At 47.6% G+C, this 23,284-nt stretch overlaps 2 protein-coding genes across 7 annotated transcripts in view; both read right to left on the reverse strand.

Moving 5' to 3' along the window:
• The window catches only part of COL20A1 (collagen type XX alpha 1 chain), a 52,167-nt gene extending 49,474 nt beyond the window's left edge, over nt 1-2,693 (reverse strand). For 2 of the 3 annotated variants that reach the window (XM_075109192.1, XM_075109190.1), the window contains exon 1: nt 2,322-2,693. The gene's annotated coding sequence lies outside the window, so the exon portion shown is untranslated. The remainder of the gene's footprint in view (nt 1-2,321) is intronic. The other variant, XM_075109191.1, reaches the window with a different exon arrangement.
• A 2,350-nt stretch (nt 2,694-5,043) lies between these two features.
• On the reverse strand, nt 5,044-23,111 carry LOC142064101 (DEP domain-containing mTOR-interacting protein-like). Of its 4 annotated transcripts, none has more exons than XM_075108667.1 (9): nt 22,586-23,111; nt 14,467-14,645; nt 11,237-11,360; nt 9,786-9,964; nt 8,980-9,165; nt 8,468-8,602; nt 8,073-8,143; nt 6,502-6,606; nt 5,044-5,321 (listed from the first exon to the last, which is right to left on the reverse strand). In XM_075108667.1, the coding sequence occupies exons 1-9, from the start codon at nt 22,669-22,671 to the stop codon at nt 5,196-5,198; spliced, it is 1,191 nt and encodes a 396-aa protein (XP_074964768.1). In that variant the 5' UTR covers nt 22,672-23,111; the 3' UTR covers nt 5,044-5,195. The 4 variants fall into 4 exon arrangements, with proteins under 4 accessions (XP_074964768.1, XP_074964769.1, XP_074964770.1 ...); XM_075108668.1 differs by lacking the exon at nt 22,586-23,111 and adding an exon at nt 20,235-20,519; XM_075108669.1 differs by lacking the exon at nt 22,586-23,111 and adding an exon at nt 15,009-15,028.
• Nucleotides 23,112-23,284: the final 173 nt, after the last annotated feature.

A 23,284-nucleotide genomic window follows, 5' to 3' on the forward strand; every position in this document is an offset into this window, starting at 1 on the left:
TGCAGTGACATTTCACTTCTGTTCATTCTGATGGACAGGTATTTAAAGGCTCCTGGCAAATGCCTATTTCCCTTAAATATGTCAGCATTTTAGAGATTTTAAGGAAAAATAAATATTCGCGAGTGGCCCAGCCATGATCTCCTGGGGTTTAAATCTGTTCTAAATTGCTGTAAGAATGAATGGAAAAATATGCAAGTTATAACAGGGAGATATTAACCACCCTACTCAGTCAGTGATTTTTTTTTTTTGATTGAAGATCAGGTTCTACAGAACAACTGCAGTGTAACTGAAGCCCTTATCCATGGGAAACACTTGCTTTATTTTTTTTTTCCCAGCTAATAAAATGAAGTCATTGCTTATAAAAAACAGCAGACATTTTAAAGGTGGGTTTCAGAAATCTGACTGTCACCTCAGAAAAGCAAAGCCTGCGCTGGCTGCAGAGGTACCTGTGTCAAACAACAGCAAGAAGCCTGCATTTCTGAAAAATTCCCTGAGTCAAAAGTTCATTTGTGCCATTTTGCAATGTCACCAAACTGCTCTTGATTTCCTTGCAACTTCCCTGTGGCTCTGCTGGCAAATGGGATGGCAAACGGGATGCCAAACTCTGGCAAAAGCACTGGGTCATGTATCAACTTTTCATGTTAACAAAGGTTATACAGGGTCCAAAGCCCAGAGAAATAAACTCATGGGCTTCTCCAGCCTACACTGAACTGGGCTTACTGCAGGGTCCGATTCAGCCAGAATGTTCCACCCTCATGCGTCAGTACAGGTGAGTTCATGTTAACCTAGGTGGGATCCAGTAAGTCCCCAGGGTGTGGATCTTCACTGTGACTACAGCAAGGAACAGGGGCTTCATCTCTTCTTCCTAACTCAGAGGCAAACCCATCGCTATTTTCCCTCTTTGCCAACTTTAATTTTCCTACCTGTAAAGCAGGAATAACAAATGCACCTGTTTGAAATGGTGGAAGAGATACAGGTGGAAGAGATACCACCCTGCAGAGCTCCCTCTCTGCAGGTTACCTCCCCAAGCCCCCCCCAGGTCTCCATGGTCCCTTCCCATCCATTTCTGCCCTCTCCAGTGCCACCAGCCAGCTGGGCTGAGCTGTGGACCCTGGGAGCGAGGGGACCGCAGTGACAGCCTGCTGGCGGGCAGGCAGCCTCCGGCACGCCAAAGCCTATCTCCCGTTACTCGCCCAGGGAAGGAATTTGGAGACAGCGACACGTGGAGCATGTGGCATTTCCAGGGCCTGGAAAATGGGTGTGGGGAGGACACACCACTTCCCGCTTGCCCCAGCTGTGTGCTCAGAGGGGATCTGGAGGTTAAGGCAGTCGGAGATCCCCTTATTTGAAAATGAAGTTTTAAATGTAGTCGCTTTAATTAAAGAAAAAAAAAAATCCATGCAAAAAATCCCTGCCCAATGTTTAAATTGGCACAATTAAAAGTTGGGATTTAGGGGCACTGTGAATTATTTCCACCCCCCACATCCACTGTTTGGGGATATTTCCTCATCCCAGAGGGCATCACTGTCTCTGCGCAGAAGCAATGTCACCCACTCGCTGCCGCACACATGAGCAGTGCCAGAGACAGCCCTGCAGAAGGCACCAGCAAGCTGCCAGGGGTAGCCAGATGCAGGGAGTATATCTGTCCCGCACTCCCTGAGCGCTCTTTGCTAGTTAAAGAGCTTAAAACAAAACTACATTCATCAAACCCTTTCTGTTCTCTCCTGGAAATCTCCTGTATTTCAGTTCCACCACTGAACAAAAACTCTCAATTATCCCAGCACCAATCTCAAAAGTGTAAGGCACAAGTTTCACTTCTAGGCTGAGCTTTTGCAGCTCCCCACGGCCAAGGCAGGCTTAGTAACATCAGCAGACCCACACCACACCTCCAGGAGGGAAAAACCCAGACAACTGCTATTGCTAACAAACTTTTCCAAGTACTTTCCTCTCTGGCAGCCATTTCCTTCACATTTTATACTATTAACCACAAAATAGAAGGGGAAAAAAAAAAACCAACCAAAGTGCATTTCTCACAGCCATCACTCCAAAAGAACTGCTAAAGCAGTCCTGGCAATATTTAGATCAGACCTGCAGCGAACACGAGTCCTGACGCTGCTTCACCGTAAGAAGATGAGACCTGGCAGCCCCGTGCAGCATCGGCAGCGCTGCCCCAAGCTGAGCTGCACCAGCTCCAAGTTTCCCAGAGACCAAAACCCCGCAGAAGTTCCCTGCTCGGCCGATACCCACGCATGCCCCAAAACGACACAGCCCCTCCTCAGCACCCCTGCGAACCAAGCCCCAAAGGGGAATGAGCCACAGACCTCTGTGCAGCGGCACGGCTTTCCCTGGAGTCAGCCGGAAGGTGCGATGAACCCAGCTACATTCTTAAATTGTGGGAGAAGCAGCCCTGGCGCCTTGTCTGCTCCTCGGCGTGATCAGAGATTTCAATTCCCAGACGTCAGGAGGAATAAGGAAGGGGAGGGAGAGCAGGGGGAGAGGGACAGCAGTTCCCCCACCTCCCTCTCACCACGCAGTGGAGAGCACTGCTTATCCCCTATGTGCAGCTAAATCAAGCATGCACAAAAAGCAAGAGGCTGCTTCTATGAAAAACAGTAAACAGCTTTTAGTGTTTTTGCTAACTAAACACTAGATATACATCTAGGAAGCTGCACGCTGATTTCCTAGAGCGCAGCAACAAGTTGTGGCTCCCGCCCACTGTCAGACTCCCAGGGATGAAGTCATTCACATCCCATTCACATCCCATTAAATATTTTTGAGAGCCCAGTGTTTGCACTGAAGGCAAATTACATTGTATTTGTTTAAGGAAATTAAGCACATCTGTAAGTTTTGCAAGGCCAGAGGCTGAATCATGAACTGGAGCTCAGTGGTGTTACAGACTTCCCAGCTGTGGGATGCAGGCCTGACCTCCACCAGCATGTCATCCCCAGCCCCGGCAGTGCCCGGGAGAGCTGCCCAGCTCCTCACCAAAACTTTTTTGGAAAGATTTTGTCTTCATTGCCAGGAATGGAACAACTGACAGTGGCACTTCTCATTACAAATGGAGGCCAGATTTTCAGCTGCACCTCTGGGGACCGTCAGCATCAGTGTCCCATTGCAACAGAGCAAGCTGCAAGAAACTCGCAATTGCCGTTCTACAGGAGACAGCTTTGAAAGTGTCAACTCAGTTAAAAACCATTATTTTTTTCCTAAATATTTGTGCACACTAGAGAAACATTTAGTAGTTCATCGCCACTTTATAATCCAGTAAGTATTTAGAAGCATCACAAAACACAGGCCAAAGGATAACACTAAAAGGAATCACTTAAATCTTAAGACAAAACATGGAGCATTTGGTAGCCTGTGGAGACAGAGCTGTCACTGCCCTACTTGTAAATACCACAAATTACCTCTTCTGTGATTCCTGCTGGATTTCAGTAGTTGCTCAATTTTGCTGCAGTTTACTTTCAAACTGGGAGGAAGTGAGAAAGGAAAGAGCACAGATCTCCTGCGCTTCACTTTCCATGAATTCAGATCCAGAGCTAAAATTCATGCTCTGTTTACATCAGAAAAAAATCTGGACTGCTTCCAGTGCTTATGTTCAGGTTGTTGCTTTCTGGCCTGCCTTCCCCAAGGTGCCCACAAAACACTGTGGTCTCCTGGCTTTGACTTTAGTTGAGGCCCAACGCTGTGGATTAAAACTTGGGGCCACCACAGACACACAAGCCTTCCCTAAACAGCAACACAAACCAGAATTTAAAAAGCAAAAAGGCAGGTGGATGCTGCTTTGCCTGGGCACCGAATGGTTAGAAATAACAACCGTGAGTATATTGACAAATGGCTTAAAAGATTGTCTGGTTTCACTTAAGGGCTGGAAGGACCCCAGTGGATTATCAGTGCAAACATCTTGCTTGGACTACGTTCCAGGAACACTGTGGTCCAAGTAGTCCTATTCCTATTACCTCTGCACCAGCGCTGGGCGAGCACATATCCCTTTACACCAAGGGAAAAAAAAAAAGGCAGCCAGCAGTAACACAATACCTAATATACAGCTGACACCAGATTTTCCAAGAGAGTCAGCTCCCACTTTAACACAAATCAAAGTTAATTTTTTTTTTCTTTGGGTTTTTGGTTTATTTTTTTTAAAGACTTGGTTGGTGGCCAGAATAGCTGCACTGAGGGACCTGCCGTAAGCAGGAGTGCTGGAAATCATCCTGCTGTATGCACAACATTGCAGGCTGATCACAAGCAGGATGCTCTGTGAACTGGAGAGCAAGAAACATCCCCAGTTTCTTGTTATTACTTGTTATTCTACATTTAGTTCACTTTCAGGGTAGCCTGCATATGAATATTCTGCATTGCCTGCAAATACCATCACCCTGGCAGCAGCAGGGACCAGGGAGGCTGGATTTTGGTGGCTTTCACTCATTTCTGTTCCCTCCCAGAGCAGACTATGACACATTTCCTTTTGGGCAGACACTGTTTAGGGTCTCTTCCCCACTGCCTCCCGTCACTAGGTTGGTACCAGTCCAACGTTTGGGACCTCTGCCTGGCTCCATGCCGAGGTGAGGCTGGTTAATGAATTTAAGCACTATTAGGGGGTGGGGACAGAAAAAGCACAATCGTAGAAGTCTCACCTCTTCAAGAAACAGCTGGGAAGAGCAACTAGTCCTAGTTGTAAGCGTGGCTCAGCCAAGAGAGTAGCAGAAGCCTTAGACTTTTGTTACAAGGAAGCATACATCATTGAATTCATTTCCTTATTTTCTTGACAGAGTCAATGGCACGGCTTAGTGGGCCATCTGGAAAGCACATTGTGTTCTCGGTAGACTGCTCAGACCATTCAGGGGAGGTCAGACGTACTCACTTGGTATCAAACTTCTTGCTGCTTACCAGCTTGTACCACCTGCCTTGCAGCTTGGCTGGGTGAATGGCTTGTTCTAAGGCTTGGTTGAACTCTCCCACTGGCATTAAAAAGGAGCTGCAAGAGCTTAGACCCTCTAAAGATCACGCAGAGTCAAATATTTCAGCAACATACAAATCTGAGACTTGTCTATTAGAATGCATTTATTTGGAGATATACTAAAATGCCTGGCTAACATTTCACAGTGAATGGTCAAGCTTGGTCCCTCCCCACAGTCCATCCTTGCTTAGCGGAGTGTCCTGCCTTTCCAAATAGCGGTGGGATGAGACTCCTTTGCTCATTCAATGGCTTCCATGACTTCCATCACCAGAGTTCGTGGTCCCGTCATGATGAGGCTGCTGATGGTCTGATAGTCCAGGTGCAAAACGTACATACCATTCACTGAGAAAACAAACTGGCACACCTGCAAGGGGAGGAAGGGCAGGTTACTTTCAGCCAGGGTCTTCGTGGCAACTTCTGCTCTTGACTGACTATAGCCAGAGGCTGCAATGCAAATAACTTGCTACAAGATCCTGCAAACCCTAAAGCATTACCCACTCCGTAAGCTACACTAATAATCATTGTGCTACGATCACTATATCATAAAAAAGGGACCAAAGGGATTTAGACAGTGAGCTAACGGAGAGAGGGAAAAAAAAAAAACCAAACTCATTTATGAGCAGTGGTTCGTTTCACAGATGGAAATGAGGCACAATATTAACATCTAGCTATTTGGTAGCAAATGAGATTAGGTAAGGAGAAATTAACTGGGCTCTTGAGTAAATGAAACAAATTCATCCATCCCCCTCCAATCCTGCCTGAAGCAAACAAGGAGTCACACTCTGCCTCTGAAGAATCCCATTATTTCAAATATCCATGTGTCTTTAGACTTTAGCAGCTTGTAAAAATTACTCCCTCGCTGCTGAGGTTTCTGTAGGGAACGGTGACACTCAACATTTCTTTCATTCATGCCTAAAGCTATACACCAGAACCCATACATGCCTCGGTCTAAAATGAGTTTCAAGACCTCCGTTCCTTTCACCCGAGCTGGAAATACTGGAAGTTATGGATAAATCAAATCAGGACATAGGTCTAAGGTTATTAAGCTTTTATGAATACAGAAAAAGGTTGCACACAGAACTACATTGCTAATAGCAGAGAAACACAAAACGCGTTACATCTCAGGAGCCGTGAGAGCAGGTGATTCAGGATAAAGCTCTGCTCCTTCCCTGCTTCACTGGTGTTATGTGGAGATGAACTGGGAATTCTCTGCTTTGTTTTTAGCAGCTCAAACATTTTCAACAGCTACAAAGCCTGCCACAGGGACTGCTTACTTTTAACAGTTTTTTCAGTTTTAGCTGCCCAGAGCCCCTGTGCTGCCCTGGCAGAAGGCAAATCCACCGCCGCGCAGTGACACGCAGTGCACTTTGCCTGCAGAGAGCATCCTTCCCTCCGTCTCCAACAGCACTGCCAGAGCTCCACATGCCAACTCGGACTGATCTCCACTGCCGGAGGTGGGATTATCACGGAGGATGTGTTCAGCCACAAAAACGCAAACAGGACAATGACCTGCCTCCTATTTAGTCACCATGAGTAAGAAGTACCTTCATCCCTGCAGCAGCCGCCGGTCCTCCTGGATCCACTGCCTGGATGTGGCAAGGTCTTCCTCCTCGAACCACAAACCCCCAGCCCACTGCATCCCCCACAATCTACAAGCAGAACAAGTGTTTTAAAAAACCAAGGAATAGGTTGGATAGAGGAGATGCAACAGCTCCTAGTGAGACGGAGAGCTGTGCTCATGATCCTAATCTGTCACGGGTGGGAGAGAAAGGGCTGTGCACCAAGTGAGACACAGAACCACAGATTAATTGCTGTCTGCAAAGCTGCTTTCTGATTAATATTCCCTGCCAGCAAGTGCAGAAGGGTGAAGCACAGGCAGCATGAATTTGAAGTGCAAGGCATGCACCAAGAGCGTGTTGAGAACATTTCCAGAGCACGTACATTGTGCCTTTTCCTTGGCACAGGAGGGCATTTCCAGCGTGGAAGTAGCCACTCTTAATTTTTTCCCACTCTGATCTCAGTCTGTCAGAGCAGTTTGCTGTAATACTGTGGCCATCTGATGTGACTAAAAGAGAAAAGGAATTCCCACAGGACTTTGCACATTATCCATATAACTAAATAACAGCAACTGTACAGCTAAGCAGAAGGAAATGAGCCATGAAAGGCCCAGGCTGGCAGAGTTGAAGGGCAGGGCAAGAGCATTCAGGAGGAGAATGAACAGTCAGTCTGCATACATGCCATACTAATCACCAGTTTTATTTTTCTTGCTCCTTCCTGCCAATTTCTACAGCGCAGTTAATTTTGAAACTTGATCCAAAGCTCCTCTCTAACCCCACTTGTGTCAAAGCAGTATGGCAAGACAGCCCTCATGCTTCCTAAACTGGACACTGTGAGATTCCCCCTTTCAGATGTGGGCAGGAAGGGGCTGAGAAGCTTTACACAAAAATAAACACACACAATAGGATCTGCAGGACAGGAACTCTCCTGCAACATTCTCACCCAGCCACCCACCAGTCCTGCCTTGACCAGTCCTACACCTTTAGAAATAATTAGAAAAGCAAAAGCCCAAAACTCAGGTTGTCTGAACACATTTTGCAGTGTGTTTATTTTGCCCATGAAAACAAGCCCATGGTAAGAAAGGCAAGAGCGGCCCTCGGATGCTCCCCGTTCAGCGCTGCTCCATCAGACGCCGATGGAGCATATCAACATACCAGGTCTGCAGCAGGAACCTGAAAGATGCATAAAGCCATGCATAAAGGTGATACCTGTGTGACAGAGGATGAGTGTCAAAGTCTCAACTGTCACAAGACTTGACTGATTCTAGAGTTTGTATGGAGCTGGATGAAACATAAAAGGAGTTTTTTGTCCAGAATTCTCTTTCCTGATCTACCCCTTTAATATACATTACACTAAAGCAGAGGCTGCACACATTTTCACCCACAAGAATACCTGCAGACACTGACCCGCTGAGACTCACCAAGAAAAAGCCATGATGATGTGACATGCAATCAAAGTTTCAACGTACAGAGGTCAGGGCAGCAGACAAAGCCATCAAAGGGCAGTCAGAGAGCTCAACACTGTTGGGTTAGCAATACCATTCACCATGGTCACTTACAGTTAGTGTTTTCTTGATGTAGGGGGCCCCAGGGGACAGGAGCTCTTCATTGGTGACAGGTCTCTTTAACACTAGAGCAGAAGGTGACAGATCAGAATCTAGGGTTTCATACAGTGAAGTGCATAACAAGGCAGCCTGGGGATTACCATGGGCTGCAGAGCAGATGTTAGAACCAGCCACAGCTCCTGCACACAGAAACCTTTGCATTCATCTCAATGGTTTTCAAAACACTTGCACAACTTTTCAAATCAAGACTCAGAGGTGAGGCTGACCCTCTCCTCTTGTAAGTCACCAAGCTGACAGTGGATGGGTTTGGACCTGAGGCTTGAGCTAGCCCGTGCCCTGCAGGAACAGATGTCTCCTGTGCAATGACAGGGCAGTGCAGAAGCGCAGACCTGATTTGGGGTTGCACTCAGCCACAGGAGGGAATACCAGCGTAGGAGTAGTGCTGAAGTAGGGGTTGGAGTTTCCAGCAAGGGAAGTGATGCTGCTCCTTCGAACCGCTGAGACGATTTTGATCTCCTTCTGAACTGAAAGAGGCAGAAATAACAATTACCCAAGGAAGGAACAGATTAGTTTAAAATAACAAACTTCCCCCACCAGCCTGATCCACATCTGAAAGGTAAGCATGCACTGAAGATAGCATTTGAGCTTAGAAAGTATAAAACTAGCTTCAAAGAAAGATCAAGAGCTGAGTTGATGGTGAGTTGAATTATTTTCCTGGGAGCTGTGATAGAGACTGCCACTGCATCATGACACCCACCACAAACCAGTGGGATGGGCGGTCACTTCACGGGATGCCTGGAAGAACATCCTACACTCTGCTGGAGCAACACCCTCAGCTCTAGCATACTCTGGTGATGTAGTCCGTGTTTTCAGACCCCTCCACAAACACACCCACAGTTACCAGAGAGAAAGCTGGTGTTGCCTGGGTCTGGGTTGAGCTTGCGAAGACAAAAGGGGCTGTCTGGGCTCTCGGAGAGGGTGCGAGAAGAGTTCTCGTTGAGTAACTCTGTGAGACGACACCTACGTCGAAAATTGATCCAGAATTGGTAGAGGATGTCACTGTCAAAGAAGTGATGCCTGTTGAGGACTAGGAGAGAACAGGGGAGGAGGGAGAGGGTGAAGGGGTGTGAAAAATATATAGCAAATATACTGAGGTATGCAGATTAAGTGCTTTTAATGCCTCTGTGTTCTGCTGCAGTTTTTCTGACTGTTTAAGAATGCTACCTCCAGGGAAGGAGGAACAGCAGGGCCACTTCCCCAGGAGATGCTGTCTCCCAGGGGTATACCGCCAAGTCACAGTCCTCCACCTGTCCCAAGACACTCAGGGGACTCCCTGCCTCGTGAACTGGAAGTTTAACTCCTGCAGATGGTTGTGATCCCCAGCCAAGTGGAGCTGAACATTACATCCTCACAACCCAGTCCTCCAAACCCCAGGGTGGGTCCCAGTCCTGCAGCTGGAGGCTTTGAAGAACTGAAGAGCAATATCTCAGATTTCAATTCAAAGCCTTTGTGGGTGGTGAAAGGCTGCTCCGATATCAAAGGTCACCAGCTCCAAACATAGAACTAAAAGACCCTGTTACCATCTCCAAGTGGGCACTTGACCAGCACTTGTTGCATGACAAGAATGGGCATTTGTTCCTAGCACAGCCTGGACAACTACACTTATCTCTTGCTTTCCATCCCAGCTCCAGGCGGACCCTCACTCACCGTGCTGAATGATCCCATGCTCGAGCAGTGCCCGTCCCAGCTCCACCGCTTCCTTTCGGTTCTCCGCTTCTCCCTCCTGAACGAGCCAGTCAATCATCTCACAGCCCAGGAAAGTCCTCTGGTACTTCACCGAGTTCTCCTCTCTCACCTTCAGAATTGACTCGTCCATGCTCACCAGCCTGGCACAGAGGTGGGACAAGGGTCCCGTGATGCTGTGCAGCCCGTGCTGTCCCATGCGGGAGCTGCAGCCAGCTGAAGCAAGGCCAAGAGAAGCGAGCAAAGCGTTACAGCCAAAACATTGCTGCCTGGGAGCAGAGAGAAGGGAGAAACGCAGCGCTGCCGTCAGGCAGCTTTGTAAATCTTCATCACAGGGGAGGAAGCAGCTTCAGCAAAACCAGCTGAGCTGCAACCTCAGCTAAAGTCCCCAGGGAAAGTCAAGCAAGCGAACAAATACATGCAACAACTGGCAGATAGTCCAAACTGATGGAGAAGGCGCGTTTCAGTTAACACATGTCTAGTTCGGAACATATGTGAGAGCTAAACCCTGTGCCTCCACGAGAGGGTGCAGCGGGCTCAGCCATGAGATGTGCTGGATGCTCTCCCCGGCCCCATGGCCACCACCGCAGAGCAAAAGCACAGAGTACAAGGGTTGCACGTCGGCCAGAGGGTCACGGAGGCAGCTGAAATCACCGTCCACCTGGCTGGAGGACTTTTCCCTCAGTGCCAGTTTGTGAATCTGATAGCCAGGGTTTGAGGATGGGGAAGATGCAAAAAGGCCTTTAAAGGAAACGGGTCCAGAGTGTGGTCTGTGGTTGAACCAGTCTAACAAAAGGACTTGTGAGATGCCTGTGAAGATGGCTTGGATTTAGAATCAGAAGCAATCAACACAAAGAAAACTAAACACTTGGAGATGGAAGGGGTTTTCTTTGCTGTCCGATAATTAGTTTTTCCATTACAAATTTTGCAAGTAGGCGAAAAGAGGTGCAGGGATTTAGGCCTACGAGGGTCCCAAAGATCCTATACCCTGCTGATTCTGGTGGCACCTAAGTCCTAATAGTGCTGGTGGAAGCAGCTCACTCAGAGGGGCTGGGGGAGTGCTGGGAACGGCCACGGGATGTGCCCATCCTGGGAGCACTCAAGCCGCAGACTGGACCCTAGGGCTTCCCTGAACCGGATCCCAGACCTGCACTTGGGTTGGAGCCCTTGAAAGCATCCATGAGTTCAGAGTACAGCTCCTGTCCCAACCCAAAGGGGCCACTTGTCCTGCGACTGCGACAGGGCTCAGGAAACAGCATTTCCCGATGTTACAGCACAGGGCACACAGAAGAAAGAGAAAATCCAGCTGTAGCTGTGGCTCCCAGCTGCAGAGCATCACCAGCAAGCACAGCGAGCAGACCGCACTCCCAACGCCCCTTGCTGAGAGTTATTTTGCAGGGGAAGGACTCACGTACTTCTCATAAAGACTCTGCCCTCTCATGAACACCTTCACATCCTTACTGAGGGGGAAGGTCCCATCATCCTTGCGGAAGCGGTACAGCAGCTTGGCATCCTTGTAGTCCGAGTGCTCGTCGCAGACTGAAAGGAGTTCAGAGCAGGGACGTCAGTGGTGCAGGCATCTGTCTGTCCGTAAGGGACAGAGCCACGCAGAGCACAGACTCAGCAGGGTGTCATCTCCAGGTTAAAAGCTATGGTGGCTGCATGTGACGTCCGTCTCCATGCCCCTCATACCATGCAGCAACCAGCACCTGAGCCTCCAGTCCCCAACTCAGGTGCTTACAAATGCCTGCAGCCCGTGCTGGTGGGAGAGGTCAGTCCCACCGAACAGACCTTGGGAAAGCTTGAGTTTGAATCTATGTTTTGATCCAGACACTAAAGTGCTTATTAGAAAAAATGGGGAAGATTTTTGGGGTTTGTTCAGTTTTGGTTTGTGTTTTTAAAAAAATTTAAATCTTGATGTTTTGGTTTAGACTAAAAGAAAACAAACAGAATTGTCTCTATCAGCCTTTTTTAGAAAGCTACTGCCACATGTAAGTAGAATCAGAGGACAGGAGGGAAAAACCCCACGCTGCATCCAAAAACCCCATAAGATCACTTCTCTCCCTGTCAAAAATACTTGTAAGATAAAATGTACGACACCAACTTTTCTACACTATTTTGTGCCAGCCCTGCCCAATTCATTTGCACGGCAAACTGATGTCAAGAGAGAAATTTTTCTTCAAGCCTAGGTGCATACAACTGGAATAATTGAATCTATATAAAAAGCTTCATCTTGGGGATGAGCACACAATCTGTAAGTGCATGGCTGTTAAGTGCATGCAACATTTAGCAGGTCAATATTTGGGATATAGCTTTGAGATAAACTTGCCTGCAACAGATTCCTAGACTACAGGTCAAAAAAACCAAACCAAAATAAATTAAAACAAACAAACAACAACAACAAAAAAAACCCAGCCCCAGAATCATAGTCCAGGTCTTAAATCAGTCAGCCTGCCTTTCTTCAGGTCCACTGTCTGAAGCAAGGAGGAACTTCAGCAGTAAAAAGAACCCCACAGAGTAAAGAATATGCCTGGAAAACAAAGAAAATCAGTCAAACAGGGAAAAATCCCCACCAAGGCTTCCTCACTAAAGTAACATAATCCACTAGAGTGAAATTCAAAAGACATAAGATATTTCTCGTGAAAATTTTAACACTTCTTCATTCCGAGCAGACTGGCAAAACTTCATTCCCCTTCTGGTGAGCGGCTCAGCGCTAAAAACTGTCAGATCATCTGGAGTTCATCACTCCTCCCGAGCCTTGGTGTGAAATCAGGACGCCAAAGCCCATGACTCATAAAGCAAGAAGGCAGGATAAGAAGGTTGTTTTAGGAGGTGAAAGTTTGCATCTTAACAATTCCAAGGAGCAACAATTCAGATATCGCTGTACTCGGGAATTAAACATAAAACCTTACAGGACTGTGCCCATGGAAAACCAAAGCATTTTTGCTGTTTGAAGACCAATTTCAATGTGTTTCCAGCATGTAATAGAATAACAGCTCAAACCACATCAGAACATTAAGAGGCAGCACAGACAACGATCTTCATGAGATAATTATCGTCTTCTGGATCCCAGCGGAGAACAGGGCAAACAGTTTAGACAGCCAGTTGCAAAGCACTTAGCACAGTGCTGCGGTTAGCCGGCAGCCCCATTTCCATAGGACTAATGAAAATTAATGGTCATAAGGCAAGTTGGAGAGTCAACTTCTGTGTCCTGCCAGGGTTTATCACAGAAGCAGGAGGAACGCATCTGCGATAAGCAATCAAAACAGCACTTGTACCCAGTGCTGCACAGGTTTAATTAACTAATGGATTTATTTGAAACCACCGGCTGGAGAGATGGAAAAATAATCAGTTTTAAGTGTTAATGGTTACTGAGAACTCACTGCTTCAGCTTTATGCTTTTGTGATAAAGCACAGCAGCAGTTTATTTTTATTCAAGGCAGCTTAATGTAATGGGCATCAACCTCAGCAAGTAGCAGATGGCAACAGAGAGCGTTTGCATTGCAGTGGTCCATGGCAGCTATTTCTGGACCCTAGAGAAAGGGAGGGGAAGAGAGGGCTGAATTTGGCACGGTTGTCACCAGCTTCTCTCCCCTCAGCTTCATCCTCTTGTGTCCAACTCCAGGTTACCACAGCTCATATCCCAAAGGCTTGGAAGCAAGAGAGCTCAGCCAGGAGTCAGCAGCTCAGCCACAACCCTTCCCACTGAGGGCAGTGGTCTCCCAGGCCTGTTTGAAAATCCAGGACTTCCATTCCTGGTTGGGCCTGAAAATCACATGGAGAGAGACAGCTTTTTGCTAATGTGAAGCACTTGTTTCCTGTTGTTATATCGGGACCAAGGGCTGGACCCTGGGGATTGCTCTGCAGCTCAGGGGCAGGCACAGACCACAGTACATGACCCGAGTTAATCCAAAACTGCTGAAAGTTCCAAATAATTTTTGAAAAGAACAAAGCCTGGATACTGAGAGCTGGACTCGAGCACCAAGTTGCTTTCCCCACCCCCACTTTTTGTTTTTTTTCTTTAACAGGTTCCACGAACAAGCCTTTGAAACGGCATCACACACTATTCCCAAGGGAGGCATTCCTACGGGATTGCTCCCAACCCCAGGTTTGCAGGTACCAGATGACTTTGTTTTGAGCCGTGCTGCTTGTCCCACCCCAGCACGGATGGGGAAACTGAGGAACGCTGGGCTTTTACAGTAAAAAATGAACTTTCCTGCAGATGTGAAGCAAGTGTTATCATTCAGCTTCCACTTCTGCACGACGCAAACACAAGCTAGGCCAGCTTCTGTGAAAACATCCACCACTGGCTGCCGATGGAATTGCCGTAGGGCAATATAGGTCAGGCATGACTGAACTTGCTTTCAGATAAAAACCACTTCAGATGCTGTTTCACCAGTGCACAGCCCAAGTCCCTTTTCTGCGGGGTAGGGAACCGGCACATCCCCCAAGCCAATGCAGCTTCACACAGATCCAGCCCCATACAGCCTCGTGCCTGCCTCTCCCAGCTTCTCCAGGACCCATAGAAGGGTCATGCAGGAACCTGACCATGCTTCCATATCCTGGGCTGATGGACACACATCGGAATCAGATACACAGCCACCTCCCTGGGGTCGCTCAGCAGGTAGCAGAGAAACCCACGCACCGTGATGGATGATGTAATGGTCCATTAGCTTCTGCATGAGGCGGATGCCCGTCTCCCGATCCGGTGCTTCTTTGTGGTCGATCAGCCAGTCTGTGAGCTCCTTTGCCACAAAACAGTTTGGGTATGTTCGGAGGTGGTAACGTCTGTCCTTAATGATCTTCCCATCGTGGAGGCGAAGCCTAGAGAGAAAGACGGCCGTTGAGCATAGCTGGTGTTACAGGGGAATTTGTGTCCAATAGCCCAGCATCTGCCCAGCCTGGAGAAACCACCGATGATTTGGGACTTCTGGCAAGTACCCACTGAATCATAAATTCAACCAAACCTCTTTGCTTTGCAAGACTGCGTCAGTTAATCCTAAGGAGCCTCCATTCATCGTCCCCTTCTCTCCTACTATCACTGTGCAGGTTATGCAATTGCCTGCACCAGACTTGGCCTGAACCACACACGTCTTTTTGTTCTAAACAAGCCTCTAAAAAATACACAGCAGCTACGTGGAGCTTGTGAAGAAGGGTCAAAACACAGCAAAAAATAATAGTACTTACATTTGTCACCTTGGGACAATTCTGTGTCTAGTTCTCCTTCCCCATGACCGTGAAAGCAGGAACGTAGCTGCCCCCAGGACAAAGTCTTAGTCATAGCTCAGGGTGGGAGCAGTAATGGGAGCACTCGTTTCTTCTGCGTTTCCACCTGGGACAAGTGCCAGGTGGATCCCATGCACCACCTACTAATCCACACGCCCACTAATCCACAGCCACAGTGGACAACAGTCCTGACATTATCTGCTTCAAACTGGCAGCGACTCGGACAGATTTTACCAGAACAAGCAGCGTGCTGTCCTGAAAACCCTGGCGTTATGGCTAGTCTGTGACTCCAGTGGAAAGATATATACGGGTGAAGGTTATTCAGGTGAGTATGGCTTTGACTTTTAAAAGGACCTTAACAACTGAGCAAGCCACAAGTCACAGAGATCTTATGTGTTCAAGCCAAAGCCAGCCCCGCTTGGCAGGAGATCTGTCCAGGAGCCAGGCTTTTGCCCTGTAGTCATGACTGTTCCCAAAATACTAACCCTGGAAAATGCCCAGTGCACATAGCAGACTCAGAGGGGAGATGTTTAATTAATCTCTCTTCTGTAACTCCAGGATGTTGCTGGTTTCAAATTATTCATTTCAATTCACAGTTTTGCCCCAGGCCAGTATATTTTTACATAGGTATTAATCATTGCAGCCGTTTTTTATTTAATGCCTCGCATCCTTTTGTTCTTTTTGAAGAAGGTACGGGTATATTACACCATGTTGGACAACAGTTTCAGACACCATATGAGAAGTTTTAGATATCCTAAAAATCTATCAGATAATAATGGATTATCCTACATTGTAGGATTTACAAATACTAGGATCTCAAAAGTCTTAAGATAAAAACTTTTGTTGAATGAAGATTTAGTAATTGATTGATGTAATTAACCGTCATGTTACTATGAGTCAAAATAACTCTATATATTTTCAGACCTTCCAGGTAACTAAAAAACTAACCCAAAGATTCATGAAAACTAGCTCCTGGTCTTGCCTTTGGCCTCCCTCAAATACAGAAGTCTATATTCAGTATTTTCCTCTCTCTACCTGGAAGATTCATTCCCACAAGTGATCAGCAGTCATCCCACAAATGGATTTTACCTGAGCAGAACAGTCCACCCTACAACAGACAGCTGCTGCTATTTTGAGAGATTTTAGCTTTTCTCTTTACTTCACGGGCCGCTGCCAAAATGCAACCAGACCCAGGCAGCAGCAACTGCACACAGAGAGGCTCCCCGCCCCGACATCCCTCTGCTAGGGGAGACGACAAACAGCCATTCTTTATATGCTTGCTTTCCTTAGCGGTCAGCAAGGGGGATGCCACTTTAGAGGCATGTTTGGTAGAGATAAGGAATGTTTAACCAACAGTACTCTATTGCTATCAAGAGTCTGCAGGAATCTATAAAGACTATATGTACTCACATACGTGTGTACATATACACACACATACATGCACACGTCTTCACCCACAATAACACATAGACCATAATCATGCAAGGCCTGATGAGAAACTGATTGGGAGAATATTATTTCTCCTGTAGGTCTTTTTAAATCACATTTCAGAACACTGCAGCAAATGCACAGGTCTTGTGGGGAAGAAAAAGAAAGGAAAAAAGTTTTTCAGCAAACAATACTCCTAAAACCTAGGATTTTTTTTAAAAAATACACCTATTCTGAAACTATTCTATTGGGAAGTACTGCCAGGATGGGAATTAGGTAGTATTTAAGTGCCCCTGGAGCAGCAGTGTCTTGGACCTGCTTTAAGCTTGTGACAAGTCTGCCCTCTTGCCCGCAGACCCAGGGCAGTGGAAAATGCACAGCTCGAGTGTCCTTGCGGTCTTTCCACTTTCCCCGTTTACTGTTTCCCATCAACTATGAGGAGACAAATTCTGTCCTTCAGACACAGGACGTAACACCAACTGCGTCTTCGGACAGCTCAGCTGACACCCTCAATAAACCAGCCCATGTACGATGTTGCAAAAACAAAGCCAGTGAATCTAAGTGGGTTATAATCGCACTTCCAGACAAAAAAAATTTAAGGAAGGATGCGTAATGCAATATTATGAGTTTTCTAGATGCCAAAACCTACCCCACATGCATATTCCTTCTTCAGAAGGAAGAGGAAAAAAAAAAGCAAGCAGAATAATGCAAGGATAAAATGCTTGCTGGAACATGAGAGCCAGCTCTTGCGAAACGCTCCTGGCTTGGCAGTCGCTGCGCTGCTTTCACGTGCGTGTGCTTTGGGTAGGCTGCGCTGGGTAACCAAATTGTTTCCTTGTCAAGGTCACTACAAAGACATCATTATTCATCCTGTGTAACCTTGTGGAAAGGGAGATCTGCAGCAGTGTAAACAGAAGAGAGAAAAAAAAAACCAAAACACAAACCACTGCAAACCTCTAGGGAATCAAGAGTTTAAGCACTTCAGCTGTTACAACTTCCCTGCTCCTCTGGCAGGCCAGCACTTTCCCAGCAGCGTTGCGGACACCCACTGCTAGAGAGCAGCCCGAGGGGCTCCTCTCTTGATTACTTCTGTGCGTTCACGTTTTGCACAATTTCAGAATCGAGTGTCTAAATCAGGGGCTTACACTGAAGCAAAGGGCTTTCTTGTATTGGAAGAGGTGCTGGTTTTACTGTGGCGTAGTTGTACAGCCAGAGCGATCCCTAAAGCAGCAGATACTCTGCACCAAGAACTCACACGTGCCTGCATGGAGTGGGGATGTCTCCCTGGGGTGCTCTCCATCACCTCCCACCCATGTAAACAGACCTTGAGCATCTCAAATGCCAAGGAGATCTTTCAAGGATATTAACTCTGGTTTGCATTCCCACAGTGATTAACAAGTGAATGGCCCTGGAAAGATGCGTCACCCAAAGGATCTTTTCTGTTCCTATCTTTACACAAAAAAAAAACAAACCAAACCAAAAATAAACAACAAACAACCCACCCACGAAAAAAGCAGTTAGACTAACAACTAAGTGCTCAGTAAAAGGCAGTAACAGCCACAACAGCATATCTCAAAATAGCTGCCGGAGAGGCACGATGGCCAAGGCAAGACGACCACTGCAAACATGCTCAGCAAAACCCAGTTTGCTGCACTCCCAGTCTGCAGAAGCACCAGTACATTCTGGAGGAGAGCAGAGAGCTGTGCACGCCTGTGGCAGCCTAAAGTACTACGGAAATGCTTTATTTTCTGCTTGTATTTAAATGTACATACAGGAAAAAGGGACTTAGAAATCCTGGCAAGCACAAGCCTACTTCCCAGTCCTCACTTTCACCAGTGCTGCAAATTTAATGATAGGCTTTTTAAGGCCACTCTGATCATTAAATCTGGTCCTTTGAATAACACAACCCAGAGATGCTCACCTGGTGAGCACCACATCAAGCAATGTCCATGAGCCCTCCAGGAAGACATCCCTACTTCAAAAGATCTGAGTTCAACAAAGAGCCAACAAACCTCCTGCAGGCCCAAGAGTTTGGCCAGGAATACAAACTTCGGCATGTTCAGCTACACACCTTGAAGTGAGTCCAATTTCCAGAGCATCAAAGCCTGAGCACTTTATTTAACAGCATCCCAGCATGAGTATGCAAATAAAACACTCGGCACCTTTGAAAATTTTGTGCAGTGGCTGAAATCACAGTTTTGTTCTTCATAGGAGAAAACCGTCCTCCTCCTCTAACTTTTATTTTTGTCTAAGACTTAAAATCACCGAGAACATTTTACTTTTAAGAGTGAGTAACAGAGCTTAACAGAGTTGTTAGAGAGCAGCCAGTTCACTTGACCATGAGGAATACCCAGAAGAGAGTGCACAAGGACTTGTCTATACTTGAGAAACTCAGATTACAGGAGGGTGTGAATTCAAAGCACTGTAGCTGTTCCAGAATATCTTTGTGCAGATAAGCCTTTTGTTGCAATTAGCAATGACTAATTGGGCCTCTCTTAGACAATACCACCCAGGAACACACAATGGCCAGTGAAACTAGTATGATTTTCATGCAAATTTTTATGTCTGAAACAAAAAGACTGACAGCAGGAGATGTGAGGAATGAACCTGAGACAGCAGTCCTGTCAAGCCCAAAACCAAGATATCAGGAGAAATTATTAGCTTCATCTTTTTGATGGGGAGAGACTCAAGACCCAAAACTTCTCTTTCCCCTTCATGGACTAGAAAGCAGCATCCCCGTGAGACAAAAAGGACCCTGGCAGACAGACAGCCCGAAGCACAGCATCCACCTTTGCCTCAGTTCCTTTAGGATCTGTTTTGGTCCCAGCCATCCCCACAAAGCGTTCCCTCACCCCTCACTTGTGTAGCTATTTCTGGCTGGGAAACGCATCCTGACACTGAACAGACTCATCCCTCTGGCCAAACTAAATTCAGAGGGATTTGCAAACTTGCTGGGAAGCCAAAGAACTGCAAAGATGGAGCAAAGGTTTGTTTGGTTAAATACAATAGCAGGGAGGCAGGGCAGGAAGCGGAGAACAGGGAAAAACAAATGTTTGAGATTTTATGTAGATACAACAGTGTTATATCTGGTGCCCAGAGAAGCTGTGGATGCCCCATCCCTGGCAATGTTCAAGGCCAGGCTGGACGGGGCTTTCAGCAGCCTGGTCTAGCAGAAGGTGTCCTGCACATGGCAGGGGGGTTCAAACTAGATGATTTTTAATGTCCCTTCCAACCCAAATCATTCTATGATTCTATGGTTATTTGTGGGTGGAGGTTTACAGAGTCAGGGCAGATCACAAGGCTCCTTAATATGCTTTTTTATTCCTTACCTGGGGAAAAATCAGGGGAGCAAAATGCAAACATTTAGCCCTGCCCCATCTGCCGTTGCCTGAGGCATCATCCAGCCTCTCTGCCTCAGTTTCCTCATTGCTGCCTATTGGGCATCCAGGCCCCAGGAAGATTCATATCGCTAACTCCTTACCTGCCAGGCTGTAAAATACCCAAAATACGAGACAGACTCGAGCACTCAGCTTGCTCTGCTCTGCATCACTCAATTTTCCTTTCAGCCAGATGAGCTGCAAGGGAGGAAGTAGCCCAGCTGCAGGTTGCTGTCCACCCCCTTCACCCTCCTCCCTGGGTTTTACACCCCGTGCTGACCAGCAGTTCCTTCCAGTCTTTCTGCACTGGGAACAGGCTCCTGCCCAGAGCAAAGCGAAGGACGTGACTGCTGCACACCAAGCCAGCCGCAAAAGGACCCACCTCTCCATCACTGTGAGTGCTGGGTAGTCGGGTCCTTCCTTGGCATTTAGAGCCGTTACTCAAACGCAGCTGAAGAAGAGAGCAGTCCTGCTGGATGAAATCCACCCACTTTTCTCCATGCAGCAAAGAGCTCGAGCCTTTCAAGAGCAGGTCAGGGACGCGAAGCAGTCAAGGCCGCCCAAAGGTAGATCAGGTGTTTGCAAAACAGCCCATCCCCCAGCATCATGGTTTTAGCATATGCCAGCCTCCAAGGTGAGAGCTCTCCCCTCTTGTCTCCACTCGCACGTGCTTCCTACCCCTCCCATCACCCCTTCCAGCAGAGATAGCCTGCATCAGGTTCACTCTGGCGTAGCAAACCAAACAGGAGCAAGCAGTTCAAGATGGCAAACTACTGCAATGGGCTTGGTCTGAAAACTCTCAGATTCTGGGAGCTCCCTAACCAGGAAACTCCAAGGTACTCCAGCTATGGGGCGGGGGCGGGGGGGAGGCCATGAAGGTGCCCCAAAAAGTACATATATTTTGGGTTTTCTATTCAGTGTTATCCCAGCCACACTAATGGAAAGGTATTCCCCTCCCTGCGCAAACCTTCAGGCTTTTAGCATCCTTTTTAAAGGCTCAGGGTACATTCATGCTGGCAGAAAGGAGTTAAGTTTCCCGACAAATGCTAGGAGGAAATAATGAGTTGGTATTATTGGTTTTCAGAGGAGTGTAACATTCGTGCTATGCCTTTACCTTGCATATAAGAACTAGCATAGGGTGCATTATACTAGAAGAGCTCTGTTCACACACAGATTTATTGTATCCATTTCTCCTCCTTACAGTCACAAGCGCCAGGTGTTCCAGGATCTGACGTGCTCCTGTCCTGCAAAAGGCGTGAGGAAGCCACACCACTCCCCTTGCACACGCACCGATCAGTTTTAACGTGCCTTGATTATTTTAGTGTCTCTCTGAATTCCTGGCCCCCTCCTTTGGCCAAGGCTATAGGACCCATTTTAAACCTCAGTCACTCCAGAGGAGTAAAATACTGGAAATATAAATACAAATAAGCCTGCCCTGCCCACAAGATGGAAAAAGTCAGGACTTTACATCTCTTGCACTGTGTTATTGAAATAAGGCAAGTCACTCTTAGATCAGCTGCTGCTTCTCCCTATAAAAAAGTTAAGCTTGTTTTCAAAGCCTTGCTTACAACACAGGCTGCAAACCCTGCAAAGGCAGGAAGGTTGATGCAGCCTCTACCCCCAGCAGTAGCTCTCCTAGTCGCTACCTAATGAAAAGATTTGTTTTCTGGAGCTGGGACAGTAATCTTTCTGAAAGACAATAGACTGGGAATGTGGCTAACCATCACTACATATTTTAAATCCAGACACTTCGGACATTGGCTGTGTTTTCAAGGTAGGGCCCTAATCTTTAGTTGGAAATTGTCAGTGCTTGATACAGTACAAATAATAAAGCTAAGGCTAACATGACTCACTGAGAATGGACAAGATGGTGACACAAAGCTAATTTTAGGGATTTGATGCTAGCAGACTTGGGCTCTGGGCTCTTTACATTATTCAAGGATATACTTCCTATTTTCTACCCACATTTCAAAACAAAGCAGAATGGCTCCAGATACAAACAAGCAATCTCTGCTCAAGGGCTACAAAAGCCTACAGCTGCACACTTAGAAGGGGGAGGACAACGATGGCTCTGACCCCAGATACACAAGGAACATGTTTCCTCAGCCACACAGGTTTTCTTGCACAGGAAAATATGTTTCTGTCTTCATAAGAAAAAAAAACTCGGATGTTGCTCAAGAACTGGGAACCCAAGCCAGCAGAAATTCCCAGAAATTACTTTCAAGATAGAGAAGACCCTACATGTTGCTGTGCAAAACAATTCAGGTGCGCGGCCCCCATGGGACGACCTCCCAGATCACCCCCGAGGGTCTGAACGCCCCCGGAGATGGTGCTGTCTCTATCCACCCAGGGACTAGGAACCTTGGTGAGGTTGCTCAGTGTCACCACATCAGGCTCTGGGTTTAGGGGAGGATGCAAAGGGATTAAAAAAGCCTGCTACCATCTAAAACCACCTGACAGTCCCCTGGCACCTGGGGGTGAAGGACAGGAGATGCCCAGAGAGGAGCAGCAGGACAAGGGTACATGGGAAAGGACCTGGTTCACCACTGGTTCGGTGGGTGAAGGAAGGATGAGCAGATACTGGGGAGGGGAAGTTACTAGAGCCTGTGGGGAAAGCGCTTCCTCAAGGATAAAGGTTTGAGCCTCCGGCTAATGGGGTAGAGTCCGGAGCCCCAGGGCTAACCCTGGGCACAGCCCTGCCCCAGCCTGGAGAAGGGCCCCATCACCTCCTACCTCAGTTGCTCTCCAGCAATCATCACCTCTGCCCTGTAGTGCTGCTCTGTGGCTTTCTTCTTCAGGCTGTTGCTCAGGGTCTCCATGCCGGGCTGGATGCGGGCGGCAGCGGGCAGACGCGCCCGGGGTAGCAGGGAGCGCCGGGGGGCCCGCACACCCCATGGGGCGCGGGTGGCGAAGATGCTGGCCCCCAGCGCGGTCCCCAGCCCGGCTGGCGAGGTGCAGGTAGGCAGCCTGAAGTTGCTGGCTCCAGCTCCCCGCCTCTCCTTCCCTCTCTGTAGTCTTCTGGAGGAGGAGCCTGCTGCAATCTGATCCTGGCTTTGCTGGTTTCTCACCCGCTTGTCTCCAGCCAAGCTTCAGCTGAGAGCTGGGAAGGTGGCAGCTCTGCTTGGCAGCAGGCTGGGGACAGTGTCCTTTCTGCTTGCTCTGTGTAGGTGACTCCAGCAGGCTCCGGGCATACGCAGGCTGTAGGATGAGTGGTTTGATTAGCAGTAAGATGGACAATGCACTTCCTTCCTTATGCTGTAACTTTTCCTGTTAAGGGTTCAAGATGTGCTATTCCCTGATGCAAGCCACGTGGCTTGCTCCATGCCTCTCCCCTCGGGGCTTTCCACCTCTCTCCAGAGAGGGCTGCATCCAACGCCATGACCAACACTTGCTAGAAAGTGAGCTCAGAGCAGCCCTTCCTCATCGTAGCAG

The sequence above is a fragment of the Phalacrocorax aristotelis genome, chromosome 13, assembly GCF_949628215.1.
Source record: "Phalacrocorax aristotelis chromosome 13, bGulAri2.1, whole genome shotgun sequence".
NCBI classification, from domain to species: Eukaryota; Metazoa; Chordata; class Aves; order Suliformes; family Phalacrocoracidae; genus Phalacrocorax; species Phalacrocorax aristotelis.